At 56.4% G+C, this 25,698-nt stretch overlaps 1 protein-coding gene across 7 annotated transcripts in view; it reads right to left on the bottom strand.

The window, feature by feature from the left end:
* The window catches only part of ANK1 (ankyrin 1), a 193,358-nt gene that overhangs the window by 29,300 nt on the left and 138,360 nt on the right, over positions 1-25,698 (bottom strand). For 5 of the 7 annotated variants that reach the window (XM_064477433.1, XM_064477427.1, XM_064477429.1 and 2 more), the window contains exons 14-36: positions 23,922-24,119; positions 23,250-23,348; positions 22,716-22,814; positions 18,518-18,715; positions 16,325-16,423; positions 14,456-14,554; positions 14,130-14,228; positions 13,032-13,124; positions 12,500-12,572; positions 11,783-11,806; positions 10,817-10,913; positions 9,707-9,785; positions 7,658-7,755; positions 7,350-7,574; positions 6,278-6,432; positions 5,782-5,993; positions 5,109-5,313; positions 4,711-4,807; positions 4,225-4,453; positions 3,047-3,172; positions 2,815-2,934; positions 1,671-1,749; positions 1,303-1,377 (exon numbers count right to left, since the gene is read on the bottom strand). In XM_064477433.1, coding sequence (XP_064333503.1) covers positions 1,303-1,377; positions 1,671-1,749; positions 2,815-2,934; positions 3,047-3,172; positions 4,225-4,453; positions 4,711-4,807; positions 5,109-5,313; positions 5,782-5,993; positions 6,278-6,432; positions 7,350-7,574; positions 7,658-7,755; positions 9,707-9,785; positions 10,817-10,913; positions 11,783-11,806; positions 12,500-12,572; positions 13,032-13,124; positions 14,130-14,228; positions 14,456-14,554; positions 16,325-16,423; positions 18,518-18,715; positions 22,716-22,814; positions 23,250-23,348; positions 23,922-24,119 — 2,878 coding nt within the window. The remainder of the gene's footprint in view (positions 1-1,302; positions 1,378-1,670; positions 1,750-2,814; positions 2,935-3,046; positions 3,173-4,224; positions 4,454-4,710; positions 4,808-5,108; positions 5,314-5,781; positions 5,994-6,277; positions 6,433-7,349; positions 7,575-7,657; positions 7,756-9,706; positions 9,786-10,816; positions 10,914-11,782; positions 11,807-12,499; positions 12,573-13,031; positions 13,125-14,129; positions 14,229-14,455; positions 14,555-16,324; positions 16,424-18,517; positions 18,716-22,715; positions 22,815-23,249; positions 23,349-23,921; positions 24,120-25,698) is intronic. The other 2 variants (XM_064477430.1, XM_064477431.1) reach the window with 1 other exon arrangement.

Raw genomic sequence — 25,698 nt, 5'->3', positions numbered from 1 at the left:
ACCCAAGCCCAGCCCCAGCCCCCGGCTGGTGTGCAGAGCGGGGCGCCCGGCGGGGGGGTCGGAGGTTAAAGAACAGCCTCCCTTTTATTCCTTCTTCCCAAGAAATACCTAGCGAAATGTCTCCCCATAAAATGGGCCGGGAGTACGAGTGCGTACAGGAGGAAACGGGTATTGATGAATGAATGAATGAACGCCCTTCCCTTCTTTCATCACTTCAAACACGAGGTGATGAGAAGGAGCCACTTATCTGAGGTCACAGAACCAGCTGGTGCCACAGCCAGAGAGTGGCCGAGCCAGGACTTCCTTTCCAGCAAGAAGCTGGAGATCTCCATCCTAATGGAAATGTGTCTCTGCATTTACGTTTCTTCAGGGAAAGGCGTTACTCACATTTAAGATGAAAATACAAGTTCCCATCTCAGTGCACGGGAGTAACACAGAATGGCAGCCTTTCCCTCCTGTTATTTTAATTGTTGTTTCTCACAGATCTTTAGACGGGATCGGAGTCTCAACTCAAGGATGAGGAAGCCCAGAGGGGAGAGTGTGGGGGAGAAGCAGACCTTGCGTGCACCGCACCCCACGCAGCACACACTCACACACTCCCCCCGACCCCCGTTCCCGCTCACACACAAGGAGCAACAGCAGACGTGCTTTTCTGGCTTAAAGAATGAAGGGTGTCTGAACTCTGCTGTGAGCCTGTGGCGCTGCCTTTCACAGCTACTGCTGAGGGTCCGGGTGTGTGCACAGCCCCCTCTGCAGGTGCCGGGGTGGGCGCACAGGAAAGGGGGCTCAGCGACGGCTCCACGGGGCTGCGGGGAGGCCTCGGCCACGGCCAGAGACTGGAGAACGAACGTGGGTGAGACGCGTTCTTTGTCCCTGCCTTTCCCTCAACCCAGCGCAGGGGGCCACAGATGGGGCGGGGTGCGCGCTGCCTGTGGCTTTGCTACGGCTTCAGGGCCTTTACTACCTCGCTACATAACTAAACCCATTCTAGGTAGCTGGTCTCAGTTTCCCATCTGTAAAATGGGGTGGACGGGGTCCAGTCTAAGGTCTCTTGTGATGTCAGAAGTTGATTCTTTCCAAGAAGGAAAACCAGCAGAAGTGGAGGAGGGGCAGAGCCCCCCATCGGTGCCCACGGGGGTTGTTGGGGCCACAGCCCTACCCACGACAGTCCCAAATCAGATGCAGAGTGGACGGTGGGAAGAGGTTTCGACAGGCTCTCATCAGCCGTTCTTTAGAGGGGAGGCGGTGTCGAAGCAGTTGGAGACAGGAAAGGTGCTTTTCTGCCCCAATTCTGTGACTCACCCGCCCAGCTGAGGCCCAGGTGTTCCGATATGATCGCCATCTTCATGTCTGCTCGGTCCATGCCGCTGAGGACACCTGGGGGAGGCACTGCATGTCACTTCGCCGCCTTGGCGGGACACCTACCCGACCGGCGTGCTTGGGTGACCTCAGAGGGTGTTCAGGTCAGGCTCTGTGTCCCCCCGATCAGCCTGAAGCCAGTGAGGGTCTGGGGGGACCCGGGCCGAGGGCTCCACGTGCAGTGTTCATCCCAGACTGAGCGGATCATGTGAATGCGGGGCTCTTGGCGGGGCGAGGGGGCTCCATCTCACTCACCGCCCCCCACCCCTCCAGAAAGGGAGTGAGTGCGTAGCTCACAAAGAGGTTTGTACCCAGTGTGGACTCGCTGAAAATGCTGTACTTCAGGCCCAGCGGCGTCAGGGTCCTCCTCCGCTCATCAGCTCCGCTCCCCTGCAGCCGGGAGACCAGGAAAGGGGCTGTGGGTGCAGGTCGGGGGACACCTGTCTTGCGGACGGTGAGCACCTCCACTCTCTGGGAGCCTCCACACACAGGGTGGGAGAGTAGGAAGAGGGGGCGTGAGGGTGTTGAGGGGGTTCACGCACTATAATAATAATAAGAACAACAACAACTGATCGCCAGCCAGGCCCTGCTTGACGGTCCCAGCATCCCAGGAGGTGGTACTAACATTACTCCCATCTCACGGATGCGGAAACTGAGGCACAGAGGGTGGAATGACCCGCCCAGGTCACCCATCTTGGAAGTGGTGGAGCTGGGGTTTGAACTGAAAAGAACCAGCTTTTCTTTCTGGATTCCCTTCTGCTCAAAAGACCCGCTTCTGAGGCCCCGGGCTTCACCCGCCGGCCCTGTGACAGAGCGCCCAGGTGCTTGCTCGCTGGAGGCTGTGGACAACGATCCTCTTGTGAAAGAGAAGTCAGTTCTCCCTCGTCCTCGGACAGGAAAGAGAAATCAAGCTTCAAGTGCACGGACGTGACCTTGCTTTTCTCTCTTCTGGTCTGGCGTGAAAGGCTCATGATTAAAACAGGGAGACGCGATGCCTCCCAGGCCTGGTGCGGCAGAGGCTCCGAGGCTCCCAGGCCCCGGGGAACGGACGTGCGTGCTCACCACGGCTCTGCCGAGCTCAGGGTCCCGGGTGTGTGCAGGGCAGAGACGCCAGGCTTCCCTTCTCTGAGGGTCTGGCCCCCGGGGGAGTCAAGCAAGTACATGCAAGAGGCTCAAAAACAGCCAGGATGTGGCTGGGACACCTTGAGCCACTGGCCGCCCGGTTCTCACCCTCAGGCCTCAGCGAGGGATGCTGGGTGCCCTCCAGGCTCCTTCCGAGCTCCCGGAAGGACCGTCATGGGGAGCGCAGGGCCATGGTGTGAACCCTGACGTTGGTTCCTGAGCTTTGTGGGAAGGGCCGAGCCCAGCCCATGTCAGCAGAGAGCCGAGGGCCCTTCTCTGCTCTCCGACAGGAGGGAGCCACGGTTTCGGCCGAGGGTCCCGGCGGGCACTCACCTTGGTGCAGGGTGGCATGGTGATGTTCAGGTGACAGAGGATGTGCTGGGTGTCCTCATATTTCATCGCCTTGCGCAGGAATGACAAGGACCCTCCTGGTTCTCGACTGCTGTCCCTTACCTACACGTGTCACCCGCAAGGAGGAGTCAGGGGCCGCCCCACAGGCCGCCGGCACCTCCTACCTCCCCAGCTTCCAGTTCCCGTGTGGAGGTGGGCCAGGGGAGGCCCGCACCTTGACAGGGATGACCAAACGGTTCTCCCGAAACGACTGGAAGAGGAAGCTCCGCTGTTGGGCGGCTTTTTTGACGGGCACCAGGTTCCCAGACAGCTCAGCAAAGAGGGGCATTCCTTCCAAAACCTGCAGGCAAGGAGCAGCCAAGGCAGCCGGTCAGGATCCGCCTGGCCCGCCTCTCAGCTCCGGGCTCTCCCCATTGAGAGCCCTGGGGCTGTGCTCTAAGAAACCCCACCGTGTGCTTTTGAAAGGTTATCAGAATCCTCTAGAACTCCGCTGTGATAGCATCCTGTGGCTTCCAAAAAACAAAACAAAATAAAACAAAACAAGACACCTTGATCCCTTTTAACAGTTGTCCAAAACTGTTTAGTTTATCTGAAGGACCATGTTGTATCTGACTCTCCCCTATAAGACAGTGATTCCTGCTGTGGATGCAATGTTTTCCACTGAGAAGTTATCATGAACCCATTTGACAGATGAGGAAATTGAGGCCCAGAGAGACAAAATGCTTTGCTTAGGGCCCCAAACCGCAGGAGAGGCAGGTCCCAGCCTTGTGCTCCTTCTTCTGGGCCCTCAGCACCTGCCAGAGGCACAGAACAGGCTCTGAGGCCAGGCCTTCGGAAAGGTCTTGGCTCATCACACACCATAACGGGAGTGAGGCCCCTGGGACCAGTAACAGGTTCAAGGCTAATTCCCGTTCTTTACTCTTCCCTGAACCTGTCTGGCCCTCTCCCCTGCGTCCTCATCTGGGCATGGCCAAAACCCTGGTGCAGCAGGTGACAAGATGGACTCCGGGGTCTGACTCCTGGGACAATTGTGTATTTAGTTCTGCGACCCTGGGCAGGTTACCTGACCTCTCCCAGCCTTGCTTTCCTCAAATCTGAGTAAGAAAAGTACACCCGGTTATGAGAATTGGGTGGGACGATGCTGGCCGAGCACTTTTAATAGCCCCTGGTACCTGAGAACTTTAACAAACGCCAGTTCTTAGCACCACAAACCACTCGGCTGACAGCCTGCTGCCTGCCTAGGGGACCCCAGTGGTGTCCCTCAGCTCTGGGGACGCTTCAAAGACGCTTCTCCAGAGGGGAGTCACAGCCACGCAGCCCGGGAGCCCTCCTGCAGAGGCCCCGGGTCCCAGCGCCCGGCCCCATGCTAGGGTGGGGGCTGCGGCCCCGCACCTCGATGTCCCTGCTCCGGGCCACCTCCACGAAGTTCTCGTGCTGCTCCAGCGTCTTGTCCACCTTGTCGTCCGTCATGCAGTAGCAGCGCAGACGCCCCTCCCGGGGGTCGGTCATCTTGGCGAAGATGACAAACCTGGCCGTGTAGGGCACCGCGGTGAGCTCCTTGTACAGGAGGGAGGCGAAGTTCACGGCCTCGGCTGTCCGGGGACAGTCTGACAGCCAGAATCTGGAGAGAGGACAGCTGTGAGCCTGGTCCTGAATGCCCAATGGGCCGCGTCCCCTCCATGCGACAGGACCCCTGGGCGCTGGACAGTGGCCGCTCTGACACCCCCGGTGGTCGGCTGGGGCTTCCAGGTGGAGAGGAGGACCCTCGGGTGCAAGCCTGGGGCGGGCAGGTGGTAGTGTGGGCGTGGCTGCCTGCGGGGACAGCCCTGCCCCCTCGTGCGGGCCGGGACCGTGGGGCTGGGCTGGGCGGCATCTCACCTGGCAGAGACGTTGGTGGTGAAGGTGGCGCACTCGTTGGCGTACACGAGTTTGGTGGTTCCTGTTATGTCTTCCCACTGGGCCTGGTCCGTTCCTCCTGCACCAGGAGCAGAACCGGGCTGGGGGACAGTCGCCGCAAGGTAGACACGGGGCGCAGCAGATGGTAAGGGCTGCGCGGGCATCCCCAGCTGTGGCCCCAGTGCACCCACTCCCCGTGCCCTCCTCCCGCTCCGGTACCCCCTTCTCTGGGCTCAGAGGGCCCTTCCAGCGACAGGGAGGCTCTGCTCAGAGGCACCACCCCTCATCCCCTGGAAGAGCACATCACTCGCTCACCCCACCTTCTCCCGTCCCCAAGTGTGGCCACCAGAGGGCAGATCAGGGCGGGGGGCGCCTCTCACCAATGACGCTGCAGAGCAGCCGTAGGCTGGTGGTGTCTCCCTCCCCACTGTCCCTCGGGTTGTCCGTCCAGGAGGGGGGGAGCGGGATCCGAAGCCCTATGGGCCGGTGGAACTTCCGGCGCCGCGGCTCCACGGTGACGATGGGGCTGAACGTGGCCTGGTTGCCCAGGAGTTTGGTGACCAGCTCATCCGGTACAGGCTGGGCCTGCAGGGTGCCAAAGGGGGACCCTCAGCCCCGGAGCAGCAGAGGGGCTCATGGACGGAGGAAGAGAGAGGCTGTCCGTGCAGGTGCAAAGCCTCCCGGGGGCGGGGGTCCCACTACCGTCCTCTCTGAGCCCCGTTTCCCCCAGTTCCCTCTCATTCCCGGGTCCCATGCTCGGCATCAGGTAGCTCTCCAGGAAGCCACGTGACTTCCCCTCACGCTGAGCATAACGGCCTGTAATGGAACACGGTATCCGGGGCTTTCTGCAACTTAACAGAGCATCTGCCTGATCCCACCCACCCAGCTTTCTTCTGAGCTTTAAGGCCAGGGTCCTCACTGGACTTTCCAGGCCCTGGACCAGTGTGTGGGGTGTCCTGGGGAGAAGGGCCGTCTCCCAGGGCCTTCACACCTTCCACCCTTGACCCCGGGCCCGGTGACGGGGCCCTGGCAGGCGAGGAGGGGCTGCGTCACCTGCAGGGCAAGCTTCACCCTCTTGGTGACGGCGTTTTCGGGGAAGGTGGCCTGCACCAGAGGGACCAGCTGGCTCTTCAGGGAGCCCCCCTCGGGGCCGATGGTGTCGTAGTCCTGGCAGAGCCGTGACATGACCACGAAGTACAGGGGGAAGTCGGTGGTGATGATGCGGCAGACCCTCCGCTTCTCCAGCTCCTCCAGACTCTCCAGCTCTGTGACCACACGTGCACGGTGCCGCCGTCAGCACCGCGGAGTCGCAGCCTCTCATCCCCGCTCCCACCGGCCCCCACCTCTCACAGGAGGCTGAGCCACCTGGAGGGAGCAAGGTCCTGGTCCAGAGGGTCCAGCAGATGGAGACCAGGCTGCAGGGGTCTGGGGAGCCAGAGCTGGACCATCTCCAGCCTCTCAGGGCGTCCCATGCTCCAGGAGGCCCCAACGGCCCACCCAGAAATGCACCCTCACCCCCCACCCTCCGGGATCGCAGGGGCTCGGGCACCTTCATCCATCCCATTGAGGAGCTGATCCAGGTAGCTTTCTCCGTAGCGGCTCTTGTGTTCCTTCCAGACGGAGCCGTTTTCACTCCGCAGCACCACGAGCTCACGGTCCCCGCGGCCGGGGGAAGCGAAGTGGGGGATCTCCACGATCACAGGGCTGAGGGGACCGAGAGGACAGTGGGGAGGTGCGTGGAGGCAGGTGTGCGAGCCGTGCGGGCGGTGGCCAGGGGCTCGGGAGGGGAGGGAAGGCAGGCAGGGGAGCCAGTTCCCGCCTGGAGGGAGACGGTCCCCACTTGTAGGCTGGTTCTGCCAGCTGAACAGACCTGGCTCAGGCTCCTGAGATGCCCCGAGGCCCGCCTCGCTCTCCCCAACCCCACTTCTCCTCCCACAGCCACGTGGCTGAGACTCAGCAGAAAAACCTGCCCTTGGACCTCATCCCCAGAACCCGCCTGACGTCCTAAGCCAGGGGACCCCTCTGAGCCTCAGCTCCATCCTCTGCCAATCAGCAACAATGACATTTCCTCGGGAGGACGACTTTGAGGACCACATTTAAAGGGGAAACCGGCGTGAAAGCGGTTTGCAGCTGCCTTATAATCAGTGGTTGAAAGCTCGGTGGTGGGGGTGGGGGGACGGGCCATGGACAGAGACAGGAGGGCAGGGCCTGTCCCAGCACACAGCCCGAGCTGCCTGAAGGATGCAGAGCTCAAAGGAGAAGCCCAGGCACTGCAGGAAATGTGAGGAGCCGGTCCCTGACCAGCAATCTTGACCTCGGGGGCAGTATTGCAGGGCTATCTGATAAGACTGTTTCAGAGCGTAAATAATTAAACCCTGGGGGTCCCCAAAGTTACTGTCCCCATCTCCCTTCCAGTGTCACACAAGATCTGAGTGTGTTAAGCCCCATCTGAACAATGCACTCCTTCATGTATCTAGAAAAGGTGGTGGAAGGAACACAGAGGACACAGAGAGAGAGGATGGGGGCTCCAGGCTGGCCTCCCGTCTGCCCTGGGCTGGGCAAGGGCTGGGTGGGCGCGGTGGGGCAGGGACAGCTCAGGGACACGGGGAGTGGCCTCTCACCTCAAGAACTGGACCCCCGTGGGCCCCAGCGCGATGACCCTGCTGGCCAGGCCCTCCTCCTCGGCCAGCGGGGGCGGCGTGGGCAGCTTCTGAGGCTTCACGAGGCGGCAGGTGATGCGGGTGGGCGCCGCGCACGTCCGCGGCGGGACCACCACCCTCAGGCCGTTGTGCCGGCTGCCCCGCATGGAGCCCCCGCGGGCGTCCACCATGAAACTCACCAAGAACCTAGGGCACAGCGGGTCTGTGTCGGCATCTCCCGGGCAAGCAGGGCCAGAGCCACCAGCCCGTCCCGGTCCCCGGCCGCTCACCCTGTGTGTACGGGGCTGGCCACCGGGCTGATGTTGTCCGAGGTCTCTGTGGCTGGGCTGCTGGGGATGAGTGAGTCTTCGTCATACTCCTTAGATGCCTGCAGAGGGGAGAAAGGCCGGCTGTCCCACTGTCCCCAGGCCACAGCCGCTGGTCTCAGCCAGCAGACATGGAGCAGGGGAGGGAGGCTGGGAAGCTCAATACCAGAAAGCAACGGCTCAGAGGCGGTACTCCCGCACTCATCACCAGCCCACCAGGCCAAGGCATGCCTGGACCCTAATGGGAGACCTCAGGACAGAGCTTCGGACAATGAAGCAAGTCCTCACTCCTGTCCAGCTTCAGTCTCCTGCATCCCCAAGTGCAGCCCCGACAGGCCCACGCACTCCAGCATCCCCTCAACGTGGAACCTGGGCTCCATGTAGCCTGGTTTCACACTAGAGTTGGCGCTGGACCCCCACCCCCTCCCCTACGAGCTGTCTGGCACTGGTCCTGGGGCACCGAGGTGCACAAGAGGAACAGAACTGACTCTCGTCCTGGGGGCTCCCTGTTTCCTCATCTCCAGTGGGACCGACCCCCCACTTGTGATGCTGTAACTTGGGGGTCACGGGGCTGCCTTGCCCCAGGCCTCATCCATCACGAGGACTCACGAAGCCAGCAGTTCTGGATCCGGCCCTGGTCCCCTCCGGGTCAATGCTCAACTCTGCTCTCACCCCTGCTCCCACACCGGTCTAGGCGCCCAGGTCCCTCTCCTTCACTGGCTGACCTGACTTGTATTTCACATCTCACCTCCTCTGTGAACCTTTCCCGTTGACTCTGATCTGGAAGAGCTTCCACCACGAGGCTGAGCCCTTCCAGATTCACCCTCCCTGCACCCTGGGTTAACTGTGTTCACGGGTCCAAGCCCCCTCCCCAGCTGGACCATCTGCTCCCACATTCTCCCACATGAGGCCCCCAGCAGGGTGCACAGCGGGATCCAGGAAACACCTCCTGCCTCAAGGGCGTGACTTAAGCAAAGGGTCAGAGAGCCAGTGGGTCAGGGAGCAGCAGGATCCAGGACGACTCAGTTCATTTCATCACCAGCTCCAGCAGCATCGAGGTGGGGGCATGTGTCACAGCGATCCCAGGGCCATAACTGACCAGATCCCCCAAATGCCGCCCGGGGTGTGACACCTGCATCACACCACTCTGATGTGCCCTGGGGACGGCGTCACAGCCGCCTTCTCCCTGTGCCACCTTTGGGCCCAGGGCTACGGCTGCTGCTTTCAGACAAGCACCCCTTCAGTGGCGAGGAGGAGACCAGCTTCAGCTGGAAAACCGACAAGCCGGGCTCAGTTATCAGGCCCCCGGGCTGTCATCTGCAACCTCCAAACACCGCATGGCTTTCTTTTCTGTCCTACGAAATCCCTTTGCCTGAAGAAAATAAAAGTGCCAAGTGGCATAAAACTAAACCTAGAGAAATTCAGTTGTTTTAAACTATCCTGCCCATGTGGGGGGCAAATTCAGGTGGCACCCAGCGAAGCCACAAAATAGGCCACTATAATGAGTCACAGCCCATGCTGGGAAGAGCTCTCTGACACCCCTGTCTTGTCTGTGTGGGTATTTTAAGCTCCCAGTGATCCCTAGATGAAGGTGAGTCAGAAACTGTCCTCTTTTTGCTGGATGGGAAAGAAAAGGAGTTCAGAGTTCCAGGCTCGCCCTCAGCTCCTTCTCTGGCACCGAGGCCCCCATGGGCGCAGACGGCATGTGGTGGTGACAACGTGGGCTTTGGAGCCAGAATGTCTGGCGTCAGGTCTCAGCCTCAGTCTTGGCTGGACTAGCGTCAGAGCGTTTCCCACGCCCTCTGAGACGCGGACCATTAACAGCTGGAATAATAAGACCGCAAGCAGCGCAGGGGCCACAAAGAACACGTGGAATCCTGCTCCGCAGGGCTTGGTAAATGCTACACGCTTCCATCCGTTAGGTCCTGTCCTACTGCAGGGCATCCCAGAGCATAACGGTCCCCGGGCACCTGCTCACTGCAAAGAGGAAGTCACAGAGAGGACGCTTCCTACCTGCTCTGGCTCCTCGGGTCTGATCACCACCGTCTCGGGTGTGACGCACGGGATCCGCGGGATGGCTGGGGATTCCACCCTGTGCGCCCGGAACAACGGGAAATCAAGGGGATGCGCCTTTGGAGAAACCCCCCCATCTTCCACGGGAGGTCTAAGCGAAACACTTCTGTACCCCCAGAATCACCTATCCAGTCTGACCCCCTCACCATCGCCGGAAGCCCCGCCGGCAAATGTGGTGCATCTTGGCCTCCACACACTGACCAGCCTCCTCCCTTGGCCTCCACGCCTTTGCCCAGAGCCTGACTGTCCTTCCCAACCTCGCTGAGCAGAAGGACTCGCCTCCTCCAGGAAGTCTTCCCGAACTCACCACCCCAGTTCTGCAGACTTGGACCCCCTTGTTGAGGGAACCCTCGCTCTGGCCGTAACATCTTATCCTCCATCACAACATGACCGCTTTTGGTGTGTGTTTTGATCATACCTAATGGGTGCTTCGTGGTCAGGGTCTGAGTCTCTGATGTTCAGTAAATACTAATTATAGTTTCACTTGCCCTTGTCCCACTGCCCTGCTTTGGACAAGCCACGGGACCAGGCTGGCACATGTCTGTCTTTTAAGAGACCACCGAGGGCTCAGGGTTTCTACAAAGTTGTTGCTTTTAGATTTATGCACAAAATATCCATGAGTGCCATGGACCCAGGTTCGAAGAGCTCAGAGCATCATAGGGAGGAATGAGAAACATGTTCCGGGCAGACCCAAACCCTTCGTGGGTCTTCCCTAATGGATCAGCCAGTGGAGGGATGTGGTTGGCATTTGAGCTCAGCCTGGCAACGGTTTCTAGTGGGAACCTCCCTTCATAGATTTTTCTGGTGAGAAGCTGAGAGGGGGAGGGGCGTGGATAGGAGACTGTGAACAAGGAGGGGGAAGAACATGGGAAGCAGGGATGCTGGAGAGGACAGCGCGCCGGAGGGGAGGCCTCTGTCCCCACCTGGCGCTCCGGGTACAGAGCCAGCTTAGGCTAACGTGGCCTTCGTGGGACCTCCCTGGCTCTGGAATCCTTCTGCAGTGAGTCCCAGGGGTGGACCTCGGCCTCCCACACCATAAACGCTTCTTACACTTGGTCCAGCTTCGGCACGAAGTCCAGCAGCTCTTTCTCTTCATCTACATCCCTGGAATCCTGCTTCTCAGCCTTGGAGCTGACAAGTTCTTCCCCTGAAACCACACAAGTTTCCGTAAGTGAGTGGACAGAGATCCCCTCTTTCTTTTTGAAAATGTGCTTTCCCCGCGCCTCCACTCAACGCTCGTCCCTGAGGAGCGGAGGCAGGTCTCTGATGCTCGGAGGTGGACCATGAACAAGGTCTTCCACCAGCCCCGTTCCTCCAGCCCTGGTACCCGGAGCCCCTGACATCTCAGTCTGCACCAGGCTTTGTAGGAGAAAAAAAAGCAACAACAAAAAAACCAACCAGGAAGCACTTTCTTTGCCTGACAAGTTCCACTTCAAAACAGCCCTTGTGGGGTGTGCAGTGACACCAAAGAAAGAGGTGTTTCTGTTCTTGCCCGCACCACACGCTCCAGAAGAAGAAACCACCGTGGAACGGAACCCATCTATTCTGAAAGGCTCTAGGGACTTTTGTCACCACGGTGGCGGGAAACCTCATGATTTCCTAAACCCATCACAAGGAGGCTCAAACTATGTCTGCAGCCCAGACCTCTGCCTCTCCGTTTCTTTCTCCTTTTCTGAACTGGGGTTGGAGCCTTTGACCTTGCAGAGCTGTTTACTGTCACTCGGCAGGGCGTGTCCTGGGGTGTGATCTGGCGCCGACAGGATGGAATCATGACAGCTCATGCAGCTATGGTCACAGACACGGTGGCAGGGGTACAGACATACACATGGACCAGCGGGAGCTGCCCGCCGGGGCATGGATCTTACGGGCGGACATTTCCTGTTTTAGTCAAGCTCCGATTGTTAGCCGTCAGAGCAGGGTGGAAAGCATGGATGGATTAGTGAGAGTCTGGATCGCTCGGGGTGAAATGCACTCATGAGAAAGGAAGGATCACAGGGAACAGAAAGTGTTTCATACCCATTATAGTTATATGAGCGGTTCCTGGAAAGCAAAGAAGAGTCATGTTTAAGGAAGGATAGGATTGAAGTCAGTTCAAGTGAGACATATCTCTAACACAGGAGAGCGCTCACCATCTAGGTGACAAAGCTCTACAGCCACCGAATTACCGGGACGGAAGAGACATAATCCAGTCCAGCCCCCCTTTTATATGATCACGCTTCTCTTCCAAGAGGAGACACGTTCACTTGGGGCAGGAAAAATGCTACAAGGACTCGGCGGCTCATGGATGGAGAAACTAGCAATTTCATAATGGATTCCTCCCCAAACTTACTGACCCGCTAGGTGGTCAGAAAAGCAGCCTATCATTAAAAGATATTCTTAACAGATCTTAAATACAGTAGCACAGGGAGCGCTTCAGGTGGAATTTTATCACAGTTCCTCACGGCTCTGAGAGCTGATCTGAGTAGAACTGCACTCCATATATGATATATGCAGACACACATATCTTTACGAAAATTTGTGGGATTTTATATGTTAACCTCTGAGATGCAGAGTTCCTTCTCCTAAAATTACATTTCAGGAGCATTTCTGATAATGGACCACATCTTTAGAAAGCAGTTCTGTCCGGCTGCACCTCAGATGGCAGGACGTGGGTTACGTGGCAGCGGGGGGAGGTACCCCAGGGTTTTCAGAGCCCTGATTTTACCCCGACATGACGATCATCCCAGACTGTACCTTCATCTTCAGAGACATCCAGGATCTCATCCACCGTCTCAGGGAAGCTCATCCGGTGCTTGTCACTGACGGACTAAAATGAGAAAAAGCAGAGAATTCAGCCCAAACAGAGTAGTGGACCCTTCCATGGAACCAGCACTTAGCTGGTTATGACTATGGAGACAGGAAGGAGATGGGAAAGGAGGTTTGTCCCAAATGAAGAAAATCACAGGGAGGCTGGGGTCCGGAAGGAACCAGAGAGGGACGCAGGAACCGCCAGCCTCCAGTTCCCTGTCCCTGCCCCCAACCCCATCTGCTGCGGCCACAACTCCTCCGGCCACTAGGTGGCAGTACAGCTCTGCCCGAGGGAGGAGGACCACCCCCACCCCCTCCCCCCACACCCCCTTCCCCGCCCATCTTTTGGCGACGAGCTCCCTGCAAGAGTCCCAGAACCCCAGAAGGCGCTCGGCTTCCCCGGGTATCTCACGGGGCTCTCTGGCTGTCAGGCTGTGTGTCCCCGATGGGGGGCTGTTCAGGGGAGGAGCGGACGTACCACGACACTGGTTTCATCGGTGACAACCTTGAGCACGTCTGTTACGGAGATGTAGCCCAGGCGCCGGGCTATGGCCAGAGGTGTGGTTCCATTCTGGGGAGAACAGCAGACGGAGGGCGCGATCAGACCCACCCCCCGACACAGGCCAACCTCACACTAATTCCAAAGGGCCTGCGCGCAGCCCAGAGCACGACCCCTGCACACGTGCGTGAGCCCAGACGTGTGGAGCAATGCTGCCCCCAAAGACGGGGTGCGGCAGCGAGGAGGTGGCGGTACTTCCCTCTGCAGCGCTGGGTGCGGGGGGCCTTGACCGAGAGCAGGGGAATCTTCCCACCACAAGCCAAGAGCAGCCGGGGCGGGGGGCAGCGGGAAGGTCGGGGGTCAGGAAGGCACCAGGGGCACTTGTCAGAACAGGAGAGTCCGAGGGAGTACAGCTCACGCCCCCAGTGCCACTTCTCTGGGTGTCAGTTACTGAGTGTTAAAATCCTTAAAATAATCCACACACTTCCGTGAACTCTTTTCAGGCCCATCAGGGATCCCAAATCACCAAAAACAGAGGTGGGGCATGTTTCTACCCTGATTTTAAGAGGAAGCACTAAGTGAAACTAAATTGACGATGAGGCTTTAAGTTCCCCAGATCCAGGATGTGCCCCACGCAGATTCAGCCCCATCCACAGTTTCAGCAACCACACCGACAGTCAAAGGTCCACGCACTTTCCGAGCAGCCATGGAGAGAACTTAGCAAATCTGACATTCACATCGGCAGGTAAGGAAAGTCACACTCAGCATTGATCACCGACCCCGCTGAAGACCCCGAGTTCCACCCAACATCATGAACCCCCACCGAAGACATTTGGTTTTGTTCACTCACACCGTACTGAGAGCAGCTTCACAGATTTTAAAAAGGGTTTCGACAGCTAACTTTCAATCTTCCAGAAAGACAGACTGATCACAGCATCCCACGCCCTGGGGAGCCGGGGGCGGCTGGTGCTGCAGCCCGTCCAGGCCCGAGACCCGCAGTAGGACGGGCGGTGCCGCTGTCGTTCAGGGCTGCCCGTGAGAGCCATTCTCCGAAATCAGGAACAGGCGGGTACTCACCGAGCTGACCTCGTTTGGGGAAGCTCCGTTTCTGAGCAGCAGCGTCACGACGTCTGTATGTCCCTGCTGAGCTGCCTGGTGCAAGGGGCTGTATCCTAGCTGTAAGGCGGGGCGGACGTCGGTCAGCATCAGTGAGCTGGGAGAGAAAACCCTGCCCACCTGCTGCACAGCCTGTCCGTCTTCTCCGTGTAACGTTAAAAAAAAAAATAGGCATTTCCCCATTTCTTCCTCCAGGCTTAAAGTGTGGCCAAGTCCCCAGTGTGCCCAGAGTAACCCCAGCTGACTCCGACTCTGGCCCTCAGGTCAGGTCTCAGGCGTTCCAATACCTTGGTCTTGGCATTGACGTCTGCCTGGTGCTGGAGCAGAAACTTCACCAGCTTGATGTTTCCATAGTGACTGGCCACGTGGAGCGGGGTGTAGCCCATCTGGAAAGTAAGAGATGCGAGTCGGTGACCAGCAGGGCACCCGGTGCGGACACTGGGAGCCACTCTGAGCTGTACGCGAATGAAACCCTCATGATCACGGCGGTCAAAGGGGAGAACGGATGAGGGGGCCCACTGGGAGGTCGGCAGCAGCTGTAAGGATCTGTTACCAGCCAGATCCCCCGGGCGGGGAGGGAACAGAGCCGGTGTCGGACAAGCCAAGTATGAAATGATGTGAGAGTTCCCAGGGGAGAGGTCAAGTGGTTGATTGCAAAACTGATCCTGTGTCCCAGAAGGAGGTCAAAGCGAGGCGGCGCCTGTGGGGAGTTTGAAGTCTTGGGGGTGAGCGAGGTCACTTAGGATAAATGTAGAGAGAAAAAAGTGGGGCCCATGGACTGAGGCAATATTCTGAGGGAGCAGCAGAGAGGTGGGAGGGGAACCAGGAGAGACCCATGTTCCAGAAGCCAAGAGAGGTGATTCCAAGAAGAGAGAGGCCCGGTGCTGGGCAGGGGCTCTGATGAGGACAGACAGTGGCCCGGAGAGCACTGCCGACCAGGACGAGAGCAGACACGCAGACTTATTTCCATGGGAGAGGTGAAATCCTACTGGAAACAGCCCCAAAGGCCCTCTGGGTTACTGAGTTGTAGCCTAGATGGAATTTATAGGAACTGGCCATTGCCTGAAATGAGTGGACTTTGAATATCTGTTCATTTGAGCTCTGGCTGCAAGTGGGCCATTTTCAAGGAAGGGTCATGTTCCGCTGAATATTTTGATGCTCCCTCCAAAGGCCGACAAGCCAAGGCTCTCAGGCTCCTGAGTGTCCCCAGGGAGCTGGCGCCCAATCCCAGACACCGCCTTGACCCCGACCCTGCAGGCTGGACCTGGAGTGATGGGGTGGCTTCGAGACCCCCAAGTTCTAACCCACAGTGTAGGATCTCTCAGGGCAGGACCCCAAAAGATGACACCTGGCCCACAAAGAAGCCTCCAAGATCCAGAACATTCTTGGGTTTTAGGCAGATCCCTGTTGAAGCTGCAGGCAGCTGGGGATAAAATACATCTCTAGGTTTTTCTCAGGGAGGCTTTAACTTCACATTGTTGGCCAGTGCTCCTGTGGGACTGTGGAGGCGGCTGGGGCTGGGGCTGGTCACTCTGTCCCTTCTTTTTACCACAGTTGCCTTGCGGTGAAAAGGAACACAATGTCACTTCTTCCAGGAAGCCTCCTCCTTCCAATGGAAACACCCTGTCCTCTCTCTGTGCTCTGCATGGTTCACTAGTGTCTCCCTAACACCGGACATCACACCCACTCTCCCTTCCTGACTCTTACCTCACCTGCAGGTGCCAGTGTGTGCTGTGCACTGGGTTTTCCTCCCCAGAGCTCCCCACACACAGAGGGTGCAAAGACCAGCATTTATTTAGCCAAATGCTGGAATAGAAGCAGCTAACCTTTCGAGAGCATCCAGGGAGGCCTGACACTTTAACACCTTGCTCATGTACAACAGGTCTTGGAATCACAATTAAACACGCCTCTGGGTTTCTCACTACAGAGGCTCACAGGTCTGGCAGTCTTTTCAAACTCCCCACTGGGAAGTGGGACCATTGGATTAGCATCTTCCAATTCCCCTGCCACCCCTAGGAAGTGGCAGACAGGAACATGCCCTGTGTCCCCGCGTCCTGGGGGACGAGTGGGGGCGGCCGGCCCCGGGCAGGACTGTGGGCACGGGGGTGGGGTAGGGGGAAGCCCACAGGGACAGACATGCAGGCTGCCCGCCTTACCCGGGTGGTGGCATCCACCGTGACGCCGTGTTTGATCAGCACGTCTGCCACTGGAACGTGGCCTTCCTGTGCGACCAGATGGAGGGGAGTGAGTCCACTCTGGAAAGGAAAAGAAGTTCATTGATGTGGAGCCAGGAAAGGGTTCCAGGCCACACGGAAAAAGCAAACCAGCCGTGGGACCTTGGGCAAGCTCTTCCAGCTCTGGGCCTCCATCCCTCTCTAGAACAGGTGGCTGTGAGACTGAATCAGAGGTCAGTAATGGTTTCCGGGAAGGCCCAGACTCAATATTTTAGGCATATATCTCTGTTGCAACTACCCAGCTCTGCCGGTTGTAGTGAGAAAGCAGCTCAGCCAATAGGAAAATGAATGGGCATGACTGCGTTCCAATAAAACTTTATTGACACAAACAAGCGGCGGGCCGGATCTGGCCCACAGGCCGTAGCTGGCTGACCTCTGAACCAGCTGGACCTTCTGGTACTTCCCAATGATAGAATTTTCTATTTCCATGATTCGAGGTGAGCTTCCAAGCCGTGGTTTGTTTATCAAGAAAACAGGGACTATCACTGACCTATCTCGAGGGCAAAGTCAGGCTCTCTTGGGAAAACACATTATAAAGCGCGCGATGTCCCATTTAAATGCAGGGTGTGGTTAGCACATCACAGCCAGTGCTGGCCTGTGAAGAGGATGGAGGATTCTGCTGGGACTGAAAACACCATGTTCTTGGAGTTCTCATCACAGCTTTCTCATGAGGGAGGTGGTGCACTGGAGATCACGTTTGGTATGTGCGCACTCACTCAACAATGCCAGGAGAGTCTGCCTTTCCCTGCTCCCTACTCAAGACAACTTACTAACCATGGGGGCAAACAGGGCTGAGGTCCTTCTGCAGTTGGAGGCAGTGGGCAGGACCTGTCCCCTCCCCAGACACTCCACTCGCCCTCCTCTGCCTTCTGCACTTGCCCCCAGGGTTAAGGGGAAGCCAGACCCCTTCCCCGCTGATGCCTGTGCAGGTGGATGGGCGAGGCTGCCCGTATAAGGACAGGAGGTCCTAGGTCGGTCACAAGCCTCCAGGCACCTGTCTGGGTGGTCTGGTGTGTGGGTCAGTGGGATGTCCCCAGGAGAGGGCACCACCGTCCTCGTGGCTCCGTACAGAGCTCACTTGAAATGGTACCAGGAAGGAAGCAAGCATCCCACCCAATACAGAGTAGTTCCCTCCCGGGGCCACCTGTCCCAGCTCGTACCAAAAGAGCCGAGGCATCCACAGGTTTTCAAGCAATCTTCAGTCACCCTTAAAATGCTTGCCTTTCTGAAACGTATTATGTTCACTTATCACCTGGAGAAGTGGTTCCTCCTGTCATATGATTCCATTCATATAAAATGCCCAGAATAGGCAAATCCATGGTGACAGAGTGTGGATTAGTGTTGTCAGGGGCTGGGGGTTTGCGGGAAGCGGGATATGGCAGCTAATGGAGACAAGCTTTCCTTTCTGGGCAGAGGGGACGGAAATGTTCTGAAGTTAGACAGCCATGGTGTTGGTCTGATTCTGCAAATACACCAACACCATTGATGAAGAGCACAGTTCAAGAGGGTGAATGTTATGGGATATGAGTTATATTTCGATAAAACTGTTATTTAACCAAAGAAGTGACTCTTCATCTTGCCTGGGTCAGTCATCCCTTTGGAGAAGCTGATGAAAACCATGAGGTCCTCAGCCGGAAGACCACTCAGGCACCAACCCTCACACGTGCGGTGTGCACCGCGGGAGGTTCCCCCTCACACGCCAACAGTCCCTGGATGGAGAACTCCTGGTTTAGTGGATAGGCCGGCATTTTAAAAAAATACCTTCCCCCCAGAAAAAAATATTTAGTCCCAACTTACTTAATACATTCTGAATGCAGACCCTGGCTTATGTTTCAGAAAGCATGCTGTGGATTTTAATATTAGTTTTTGCAGACTCTTGAGTCATTTCAGTAGTCATTTTGGCATCAGGTCTGCTTGGGGCCCACGTGATCTTGGAATGACCTTCCTGAACCTGCTTATTCATTTGCAAAACTCAGATAAAACTTACACTGGGCTGCTGTGAGGCTCACACGCGTGCACACACACACACACACACACGCACACGCATCCCCCAATTCAGAACCCGGGCGCGCAGCAGGACTGAGTCACCAGCACACCTGCAGGCACCGAGTTTACCTTGTTACCCAGGTTCCCGTTGGCCTGTCTGGAGAGCAGCAGGGCCACCATCTCCGCGTGGCCCTCCTGGGCAGCCAGGTGGAGGGGTGTCACGCCCTGCACCGACTCTGCGTTCGCCAAGGCCCCGTACTGCAGCAGGCTGCGGGCCACCTCCATCTGGTTCTGCTTGGCGGCGATGTGCAGAGGGGTGTAGCCGTTCTGAAACAGAAGGAGCCGCCCGGGGCCTGGTCACGGGAGTGCCGAGTTGACAGTCTGGGTGCGCGCCTCACCTTTTAGGTCCTCCTTTGAGGGGAGCGCCAAGCCTGGGCTGAGCAGGGCTGGTGTCACCAGGGATGGCCGCTTAATTAAACCAACCACCCACCGGAGTCCCTCTGCCTTGGAGAGAGCCAGCGAGTGCCCTGTACCCATTCTGTCCACTATGTTCTGTTATCTTGCTCTGCCAACTGCTCTGCCCGAGGTGCTCTGTCCCCAGCAGATGCTAGGATTCAGCGAGGCAGCCGCCGGAACAACCAGCAGGCTGGGTGCGTAAGTCAGGCTAGATTCGTAAGTAAATGAAAGGCTCCCACGTCCTCTTTCCTCCAATAAGAAACAGCACCTCCAGGCAGTTCACAGAGGAAAAGGATCAGAGCCAGACTTCTTTCCCTGTGTGGCTGGGCCAACGGCACCCCCCTCACCCCGGATCTTGCCGGCTTCCAGCAGGTGGTATAAAAGGATGTGGAGTCAGTCTTGGATCCACTTTAACTGGTCGTGTAACTGGGGGCAGGATAGTCAATGACCTCTAGGCTTCCTTTCATATTTTTTTAAGCCATCAGAAGTGGACAGTCACACCTACTTGCTCTTAAACTTGTTGAATGGATCAAACATGATACGACATGTGAAGGTGCTTTCCAGCGTTAAGATATAAAAGCCACAAGCCTGCGTGTGGCTTTGCACTGGTTCACGAGACGGGCTGAGCCCATGGTGAGGTGACGGGGCTCAGTCCCCGGGTGAACCAGCTCTGTCACACGTGCCGTCTGCCCAGCTGGCTTTCCTTTCCCCTTTGTTTTGGTCAGAAGACTTTCTCGACGAAGGAAGCAGGGTCCGCGTTTGCCTTCGGGAGCGAGCCCCGTATCCCACTGCGGGCAGGTGACCGTCTACCTTGGTCATCACTGTTGGAAACCACTTCCAGCTACATTATCCCTCTCAAGTTCCACCACAACCACGTACGCAAGAAAGGCAGGCATCTTTATTACTCCCCCCCGACCTTGGGGGTAAAGAAGCCAATTCTCTGCAAGGCTTACTGTCTTTCCTAATGTCATACAGTAAGTGAAACAGCAGAAAACCCAAGCCTGACCTCGTGCCCCAGATTCCAGGTTCCTTCTGCTGGAGCAGGGCTCCTCGAATTTCAGTGTGCCTAAAACCACTCGGGATCTTGTTAAAACGCAGATTCTGACTCAGGAGGCCCAGGACCCTGCATTTCTAGCAAGTGCCCAGGTAATGTTGACGCTGCCGGCTACCCTTTGGGTAACAAGGCCCCAGAGCATTCAGGGCCAAGGGGGATGCCAGGCCTGAGGACCTCTGGGCGGGACTCAGGACTGTCACTGGCCCACCCGGTCCCAGAGCAGATGGCGTAAGACATATGGTGTCCCCACCTTGGCCAGCATTCTTCTGGCCATCCCAGAGAACCGAATCTCCCCTGCCACCAACTGCCTTCCTGTGGAAACCATTCTGATTCTGCCAGGATCCACCGATCAGGAAAAGGAAACAGAAAAAAGGTGGCCAATCCATGCAGTAAAATCCCAGTTTTATAGCATTTGGGGGGCAGGGTGAGATCCAGCCACAAAGTGGATCTTACAGGGAGGCAAAAAGTTACAATTTACCCAAAGAATTAAACTGAGTAATAAAAATCATTCTCTTTGAACAATTAGGTTAAGACCATTCATTCCGGTACATCTCCTTTTGAGTTTGCTTTTGTTACGAGAAAACGTTAACCCAACGTGGGTTGTGTTCCCATCACAAGATTGGTATTTCGCTGATTATAAAATTAATTCAACACAATGAGTTTCGTTACTGTATCAAAAGGGAGCAAAGAACAGAGGTGCGGTTCAGTTGATCAAGCCTGAGATCTGGACTCATCTCCAAAGGGAGATGATTTGTGAGTATCAGAGAACCTTCTGACGTCAGAGCCGAGCTTCTTTTTGCCTGAGCAACACCTCTCAAACTTAAATGTGTGTGAAACCACGTGGGATCTCGTTAAAGTACAAATTCTGACTCGGAAGTCTAGGGAGGCCCTGGACGCTGCATTTTTAACAAGCTCCAAGTCAGGATGAAATGGGTGGAAGCAGGTGCCCACCTCAGTGCCCAGTGCCTGGCCACAGCCCGCACCCCACTCCCTGCATGGGAGCGAGGACTGTTAGGACTTCTTTTCCCGCACAAAAGACAGTACCTCGAGCAATCTGAAGCCTACTCATGTCAGTATAATTGGAAGTCCAGGCCACGTGGGCACGTCCGCGCTGGCAAGGACAGCGCCCCGCCTGGGTACCCGGCAAGCTCGCCCTGGAGGTGGCACAGGCTGCCCAGTGAACCCCCAGTTAAAACTTGAGATGCAAGAGCAACCGTCGGTCTCAGAACTGGCGCTGCCCCTCCGAGCGTCCCCGAAACCAGGACTACAGGGAATGAACCACCCTCTGCAGGTGACAAGGGGCAGCTAAGCAGGAGAGTCAGGGAGAGGCTAGGGAGGGACGGAGAGGGACGTGTGCCAGTAAAAGGCTCCTCCTCCCCAAGGAAGTGAGCTCACCCAGAGGAACGTGCCCGCTGGAGAGAGATCTGCCTAAATGTTAAAACAACATTAGCATCAAAATTAGAAAGGGGCGGGTTTGGTTTGGGTGCAGAGAGATTTGCATGTGAAATTCTACAAAATTGCCAGACGACTTCGGAAACTATTTTTTGCCATGGAAACAAAACCCATCTGTACAGGGTTTGTGCTTGGATAAAGCTCTCTTTAAATACCATGCGCCTGGCTCCGGTCTCTTTTATATAAGGAGGGGGGCGAGGAGGAGGGGAGTCCAGCTTTTTATTTTTAGACGCAGGAGTAAGTCACGTCCTTAGCAGGGCTACGTGCTGTCTACACAGTGATGTGGGCTCTGGTACAACAGCGCGGGGACCGGAGCCTGGGGAGACAGGGTGTCTGGGAGATGCTGTGTCTGCAGGAAAGTGATGCTGTAAAATTCAGATGAGCATCCATTCTGGGGAGGGAAGGCGAACTGAAGCCGGCACTGACTCTTCCCTGACTCTGCTGCATCCCCACTGAAGTCGGCAGGTGCTGGCTGGAATCACACACGGACCCCCTCCCATTGCATGGCTGAGCAATGGGGTTTGCTCTCCCAGAAACTGGTAAATTAGCCTCTGTTTTTTCTGCATCTTGGCTGATCATCTAAAGGTGAGCTCAGGGACCACGTGTGTCCTTTGCATCTCCCCACCCCTCCTCTGCGCAGCCACCAGCCCCCCATGCCCCCCTCCCCTCACAGACCCTGCAGACCCTCTCATCCCACAGGGGGCAGCCTGTCCCCAGAAATGACCCTCACGGCCAGCTTTATCCCCTCCTCCCCCACCCTCCACTCTTACATAAGCCCCATCTGCGGTCTACACCTAGGGTCCCTAGGGGCAATGAGCCCACGGCTCTGAGCACCGCATCCCAGGGGCTGGTGTGAGGCTGGCACTTGGACACACATCACCGTGTAACGAGCATATGTCAGAAATGTCACCATCCCAGAACCTGAGCTCATGAGAGAAACGGATCTGGGGGGAGATTATTCTTGTTTGAGATAAGTCCCTTGCTTTCAGGTTCTGGCAAGCTGACCCCCAGCCCTGAATGTATGTTCTCAAAGTGTGGCCCCTGTCCCGGGATCCACCAATATGTTGCACGTGACATGCTGACCTTTGACACAGTCTGGGGGACACATTCGTGGTGCGAGACGAGGTCCACCTCCGTGAGGTGACCTGTTCAGAAGAAGCATCCCCCACTTCCCGCCCGACTCCCCCAGGAGAGGCCTGCACACTGCAGGTCGTGTCTGCAGAAGGGAGGTGAGACTGCCAGGGAGGAAGAAAAACGGAACACAAAACCCTTCGACTGCTTCTGAAACAGCCCTCCCTGCGGGGTGGTGGGCGGCCCACTGTCTGGGGGCACAGGGGTCCTGGCGTGGCGACCGGGGAGGCTTACCCAGGCGGGGCTGTGCGGGGAGCCACCCCGGGGCAGCAGCAGCTTAACGATGTCCAGGTGGTTGTGATGCACGGCCACGTGCAGGGGCGTCAGGCCACTCTGCGGGGAAGACGGACAGGAGGCTGGCCATCAATCAGGGGATGCCACCAGACGTCCCCCTGGCTACAGGCAGCACCACTTGGGGACCCGGATCACTCCTTTTACACAACTCAGATCTGGTTAACAGTCATCCCAGGGCCAGCTGTCATCTGAACTCACTAAAGAACACGACAGCCAGACCCGGGGCCACCTCCTCAGTCCGGGGGGCCTGGTGGGGCAGCGTGATCAGTACCCCCATTCAGGGGCCACTGGGTCGTTCTAGAAGGGCGAGCTTTCTGTCGGTAAGATTAGTCTTCCCAAAGGCCATTCTCCCTAGGCGGCCGGCCCCTCAAAAGATGGACAAAGTCAGCTGAGGCAAGAGATGCCACCCACTGGTCTACAGGGGACCTTCTGTCCGCGCCTCCCTTCTGAGCGGGGAGGGACAGTCAAACTCACTTTTCCGGCCGCATTTGGATGTGCGTCGTGCTCCAGGAGCAGCTCAGCCACCCGCACCTTCCCGTACTTTGCCGCCACGTGGAGAGGGGTAAATCCTTTCTGAGGAGAAACACAGGCCATCAGAACCGTGGGGAGCCCCAGCTGTCCTCCCCCAAGAAAAGGCCGTGACACAGGAGGTGTCCCACCTCGTCTGGTGTGGGGACACCGGTGGAACAGAGGGGACGGAACCTCTGATCCCTGCGAGGGGCCCAGACCCTGGGAATCAGCAGGCTTCCTCCACTGCTCGCCCCCCTCCCTCTGGTGATGGAGTTAAAACCATCGTGTGTTGCTTTCTGACTGCCAGCTGGTTGAGGGCAGGGGTTGGGTCGTAATCCTTCTGTATCCCAGAGCCTGTCTGGTCTGTCCAGAGCAGGTATGGAGCAAATGGATGAAGGCTGGGGGGGGGGGGGGCGGGAGGTGGAGAAGAAATGACAGCCACCACCTTTCTGGGGAAGGCCAGGACACACCAGGCTCACAGACGGTGGCCAGTCCTGTGGGTACATCCCTCCCACCTGCCGGCAGCTCAGTGCAGTCAGGGCAACACAGAGAATCAGGCGGGAGGCCCCTCCCCTGCCCCAGGCCCAGTGGGGACCAGCCCGCTGCTCTGGGAGAACCCGATGAGGAAGGCTGTACCTTGGTCATGCACGCCTGGGACGCATCCTTTTCCAGAAGGGCCAGCGCCGCTTCCACGTGGCCCTCTCGGGCTGCGATGTGCAGAGGGGTGTGCCCGGCCGTGGTGGCCAGGTTGGGGTTGGCATTATTCTCCAGCAGGAGTTTCACCATGTTCGTGTGGCCGATGCGCGCAGCACAGTGGAGCGGGGTCTGGTCGTCCTGGACCCCGTAGCAAAAACAAAGAACCGGGAACACTGAGGTTACCTGACCCCGCTCTTCATTTTACAAAGAAGGCAGGTGAGGCTCAGAGAGGTTAAGTGACTGTCTCAAAGCCACACAGCTAGTAAGAGGAAGAGCTGAGATTCAAAGCAAGTCTCTGAGTTACGGAAACCAACATGTTCTCTCTTATTTAATCCTGTAAGAAACCCTTCAAGTTAGTTGTTATTTCTACTGAATTACCCGAAGGCTCAGGTTTCCCATCTATAAACTGGGAATATGATATTGACTTAACAGGGCTCTCATTAGGATCAAGCAGATAGCGTAATAAGATGTTTCACATGTGTCTGGCACAAACTACACGTTGTGGTCGCTCTTACAGGCAGACCTCGGAGATACTGAAGGTTCGATTCCAGACAGACCACCGCAATAGAGTGGGTATCGCAATAAAGCGAGTCAAACTTTTTTGTTTCCCGGTTTATATAAATGTTACGATTACACAATATTATACTCTATTACGAGTGCAATCACATTACGTTTAAAACATACATACCTTAATTAAAAAATACTTTATTGCTAGAAAATGCTAACCATCTAATGATGCAGGGTTGCCCCAAACCTTTGAATTGTAAAAAACACACTGCAAAGTGCAATAAAACAGGCAGGCTGGACTGTCTCCCGAGTCCTGCTGGAGCGTCCGCCCGTCTCTCTGTCTGAACACCACTGTGGTTTTCTCTACTCCAGAGGTGGTGGGGAAGTCAGAACTTGGGGAGGGGAACTGAGGGACTTTTCACCCCACCCCTGCCCTTTCCAGTTTCTGTTGGAAGCTGGCGGCTCTCAGAGGATGGGGTCTCTGTGTTACTGGGCTCTGCTGGGGCCTCCCTCGTGTGGCCCAAACACAAATCACAGTCCTGACTCTGAATGGTGCTTCTGTCGCTGGCACAGTAGGAAAAAGCCTGATCTTGGCCAAAGCCTCTCAACTGGCAAACTCGGCAGCTATTCTTTTTAAATTTTTAAAAATTAAAGTATATTTGATTTACAATGTTGTGTTAGTTTCTGGTGTCCAGAATAGTGATTCAGTTATACATACACATATATACATATATATTTCTTTTCATATTCTTTTTCATTATAGGTTATTACAAGATATTGAATACAGTTCCCTGTGCTATATGGTAGGACCTTGTTGTTTATTTGTTTTATATATAGCAGTGTGTATCTGCAAATCCCAAACTCCTAATTTATCCCTCCAACCCCCCTTACCCTACTGGTAACCATAAGTTTGTTTTCTATGTCTGTGAATCTGTTTCTAGTTTGTAAATAAATTCATTTGTGTCATTTTTTTTAGATTCTACATATAAGTGATATCATGATATCTATCCTTCTCTATCTGACTTACTTCACTCGGTATGATAATCTGTAGGTCCATCCATGTTGCTGCAAATGACATTATTTTATTCTTTTTCATGACTGAGTAATATTCCATTGTGTATATACACCACAACTTCTTTATTCAATCATCTGTTGACAGGCATTTAGGTTGCTTCCATGTCTGAGCTGTTGTAAACTGTTGCTATTCTTA

Source organism: Camelus dromedarius, chromosome 22, assembly GCF_036321535.1.
Source record: "Camelus dromedarius isolate mCamDro1 chromosome 22, mCamDro1.pat, whole genome shotgun sequence".
NCBI classification, from domain to species: domain Eukaryota; kingdom Metazoa; phylum Chordata; class Mammalia; order Artiodactyla; family Camelidae; genus Camelus; species Camelus dromedarius.
This window is presented reverse-complemented; position numbering and strand designations above follow the sequence as displayed.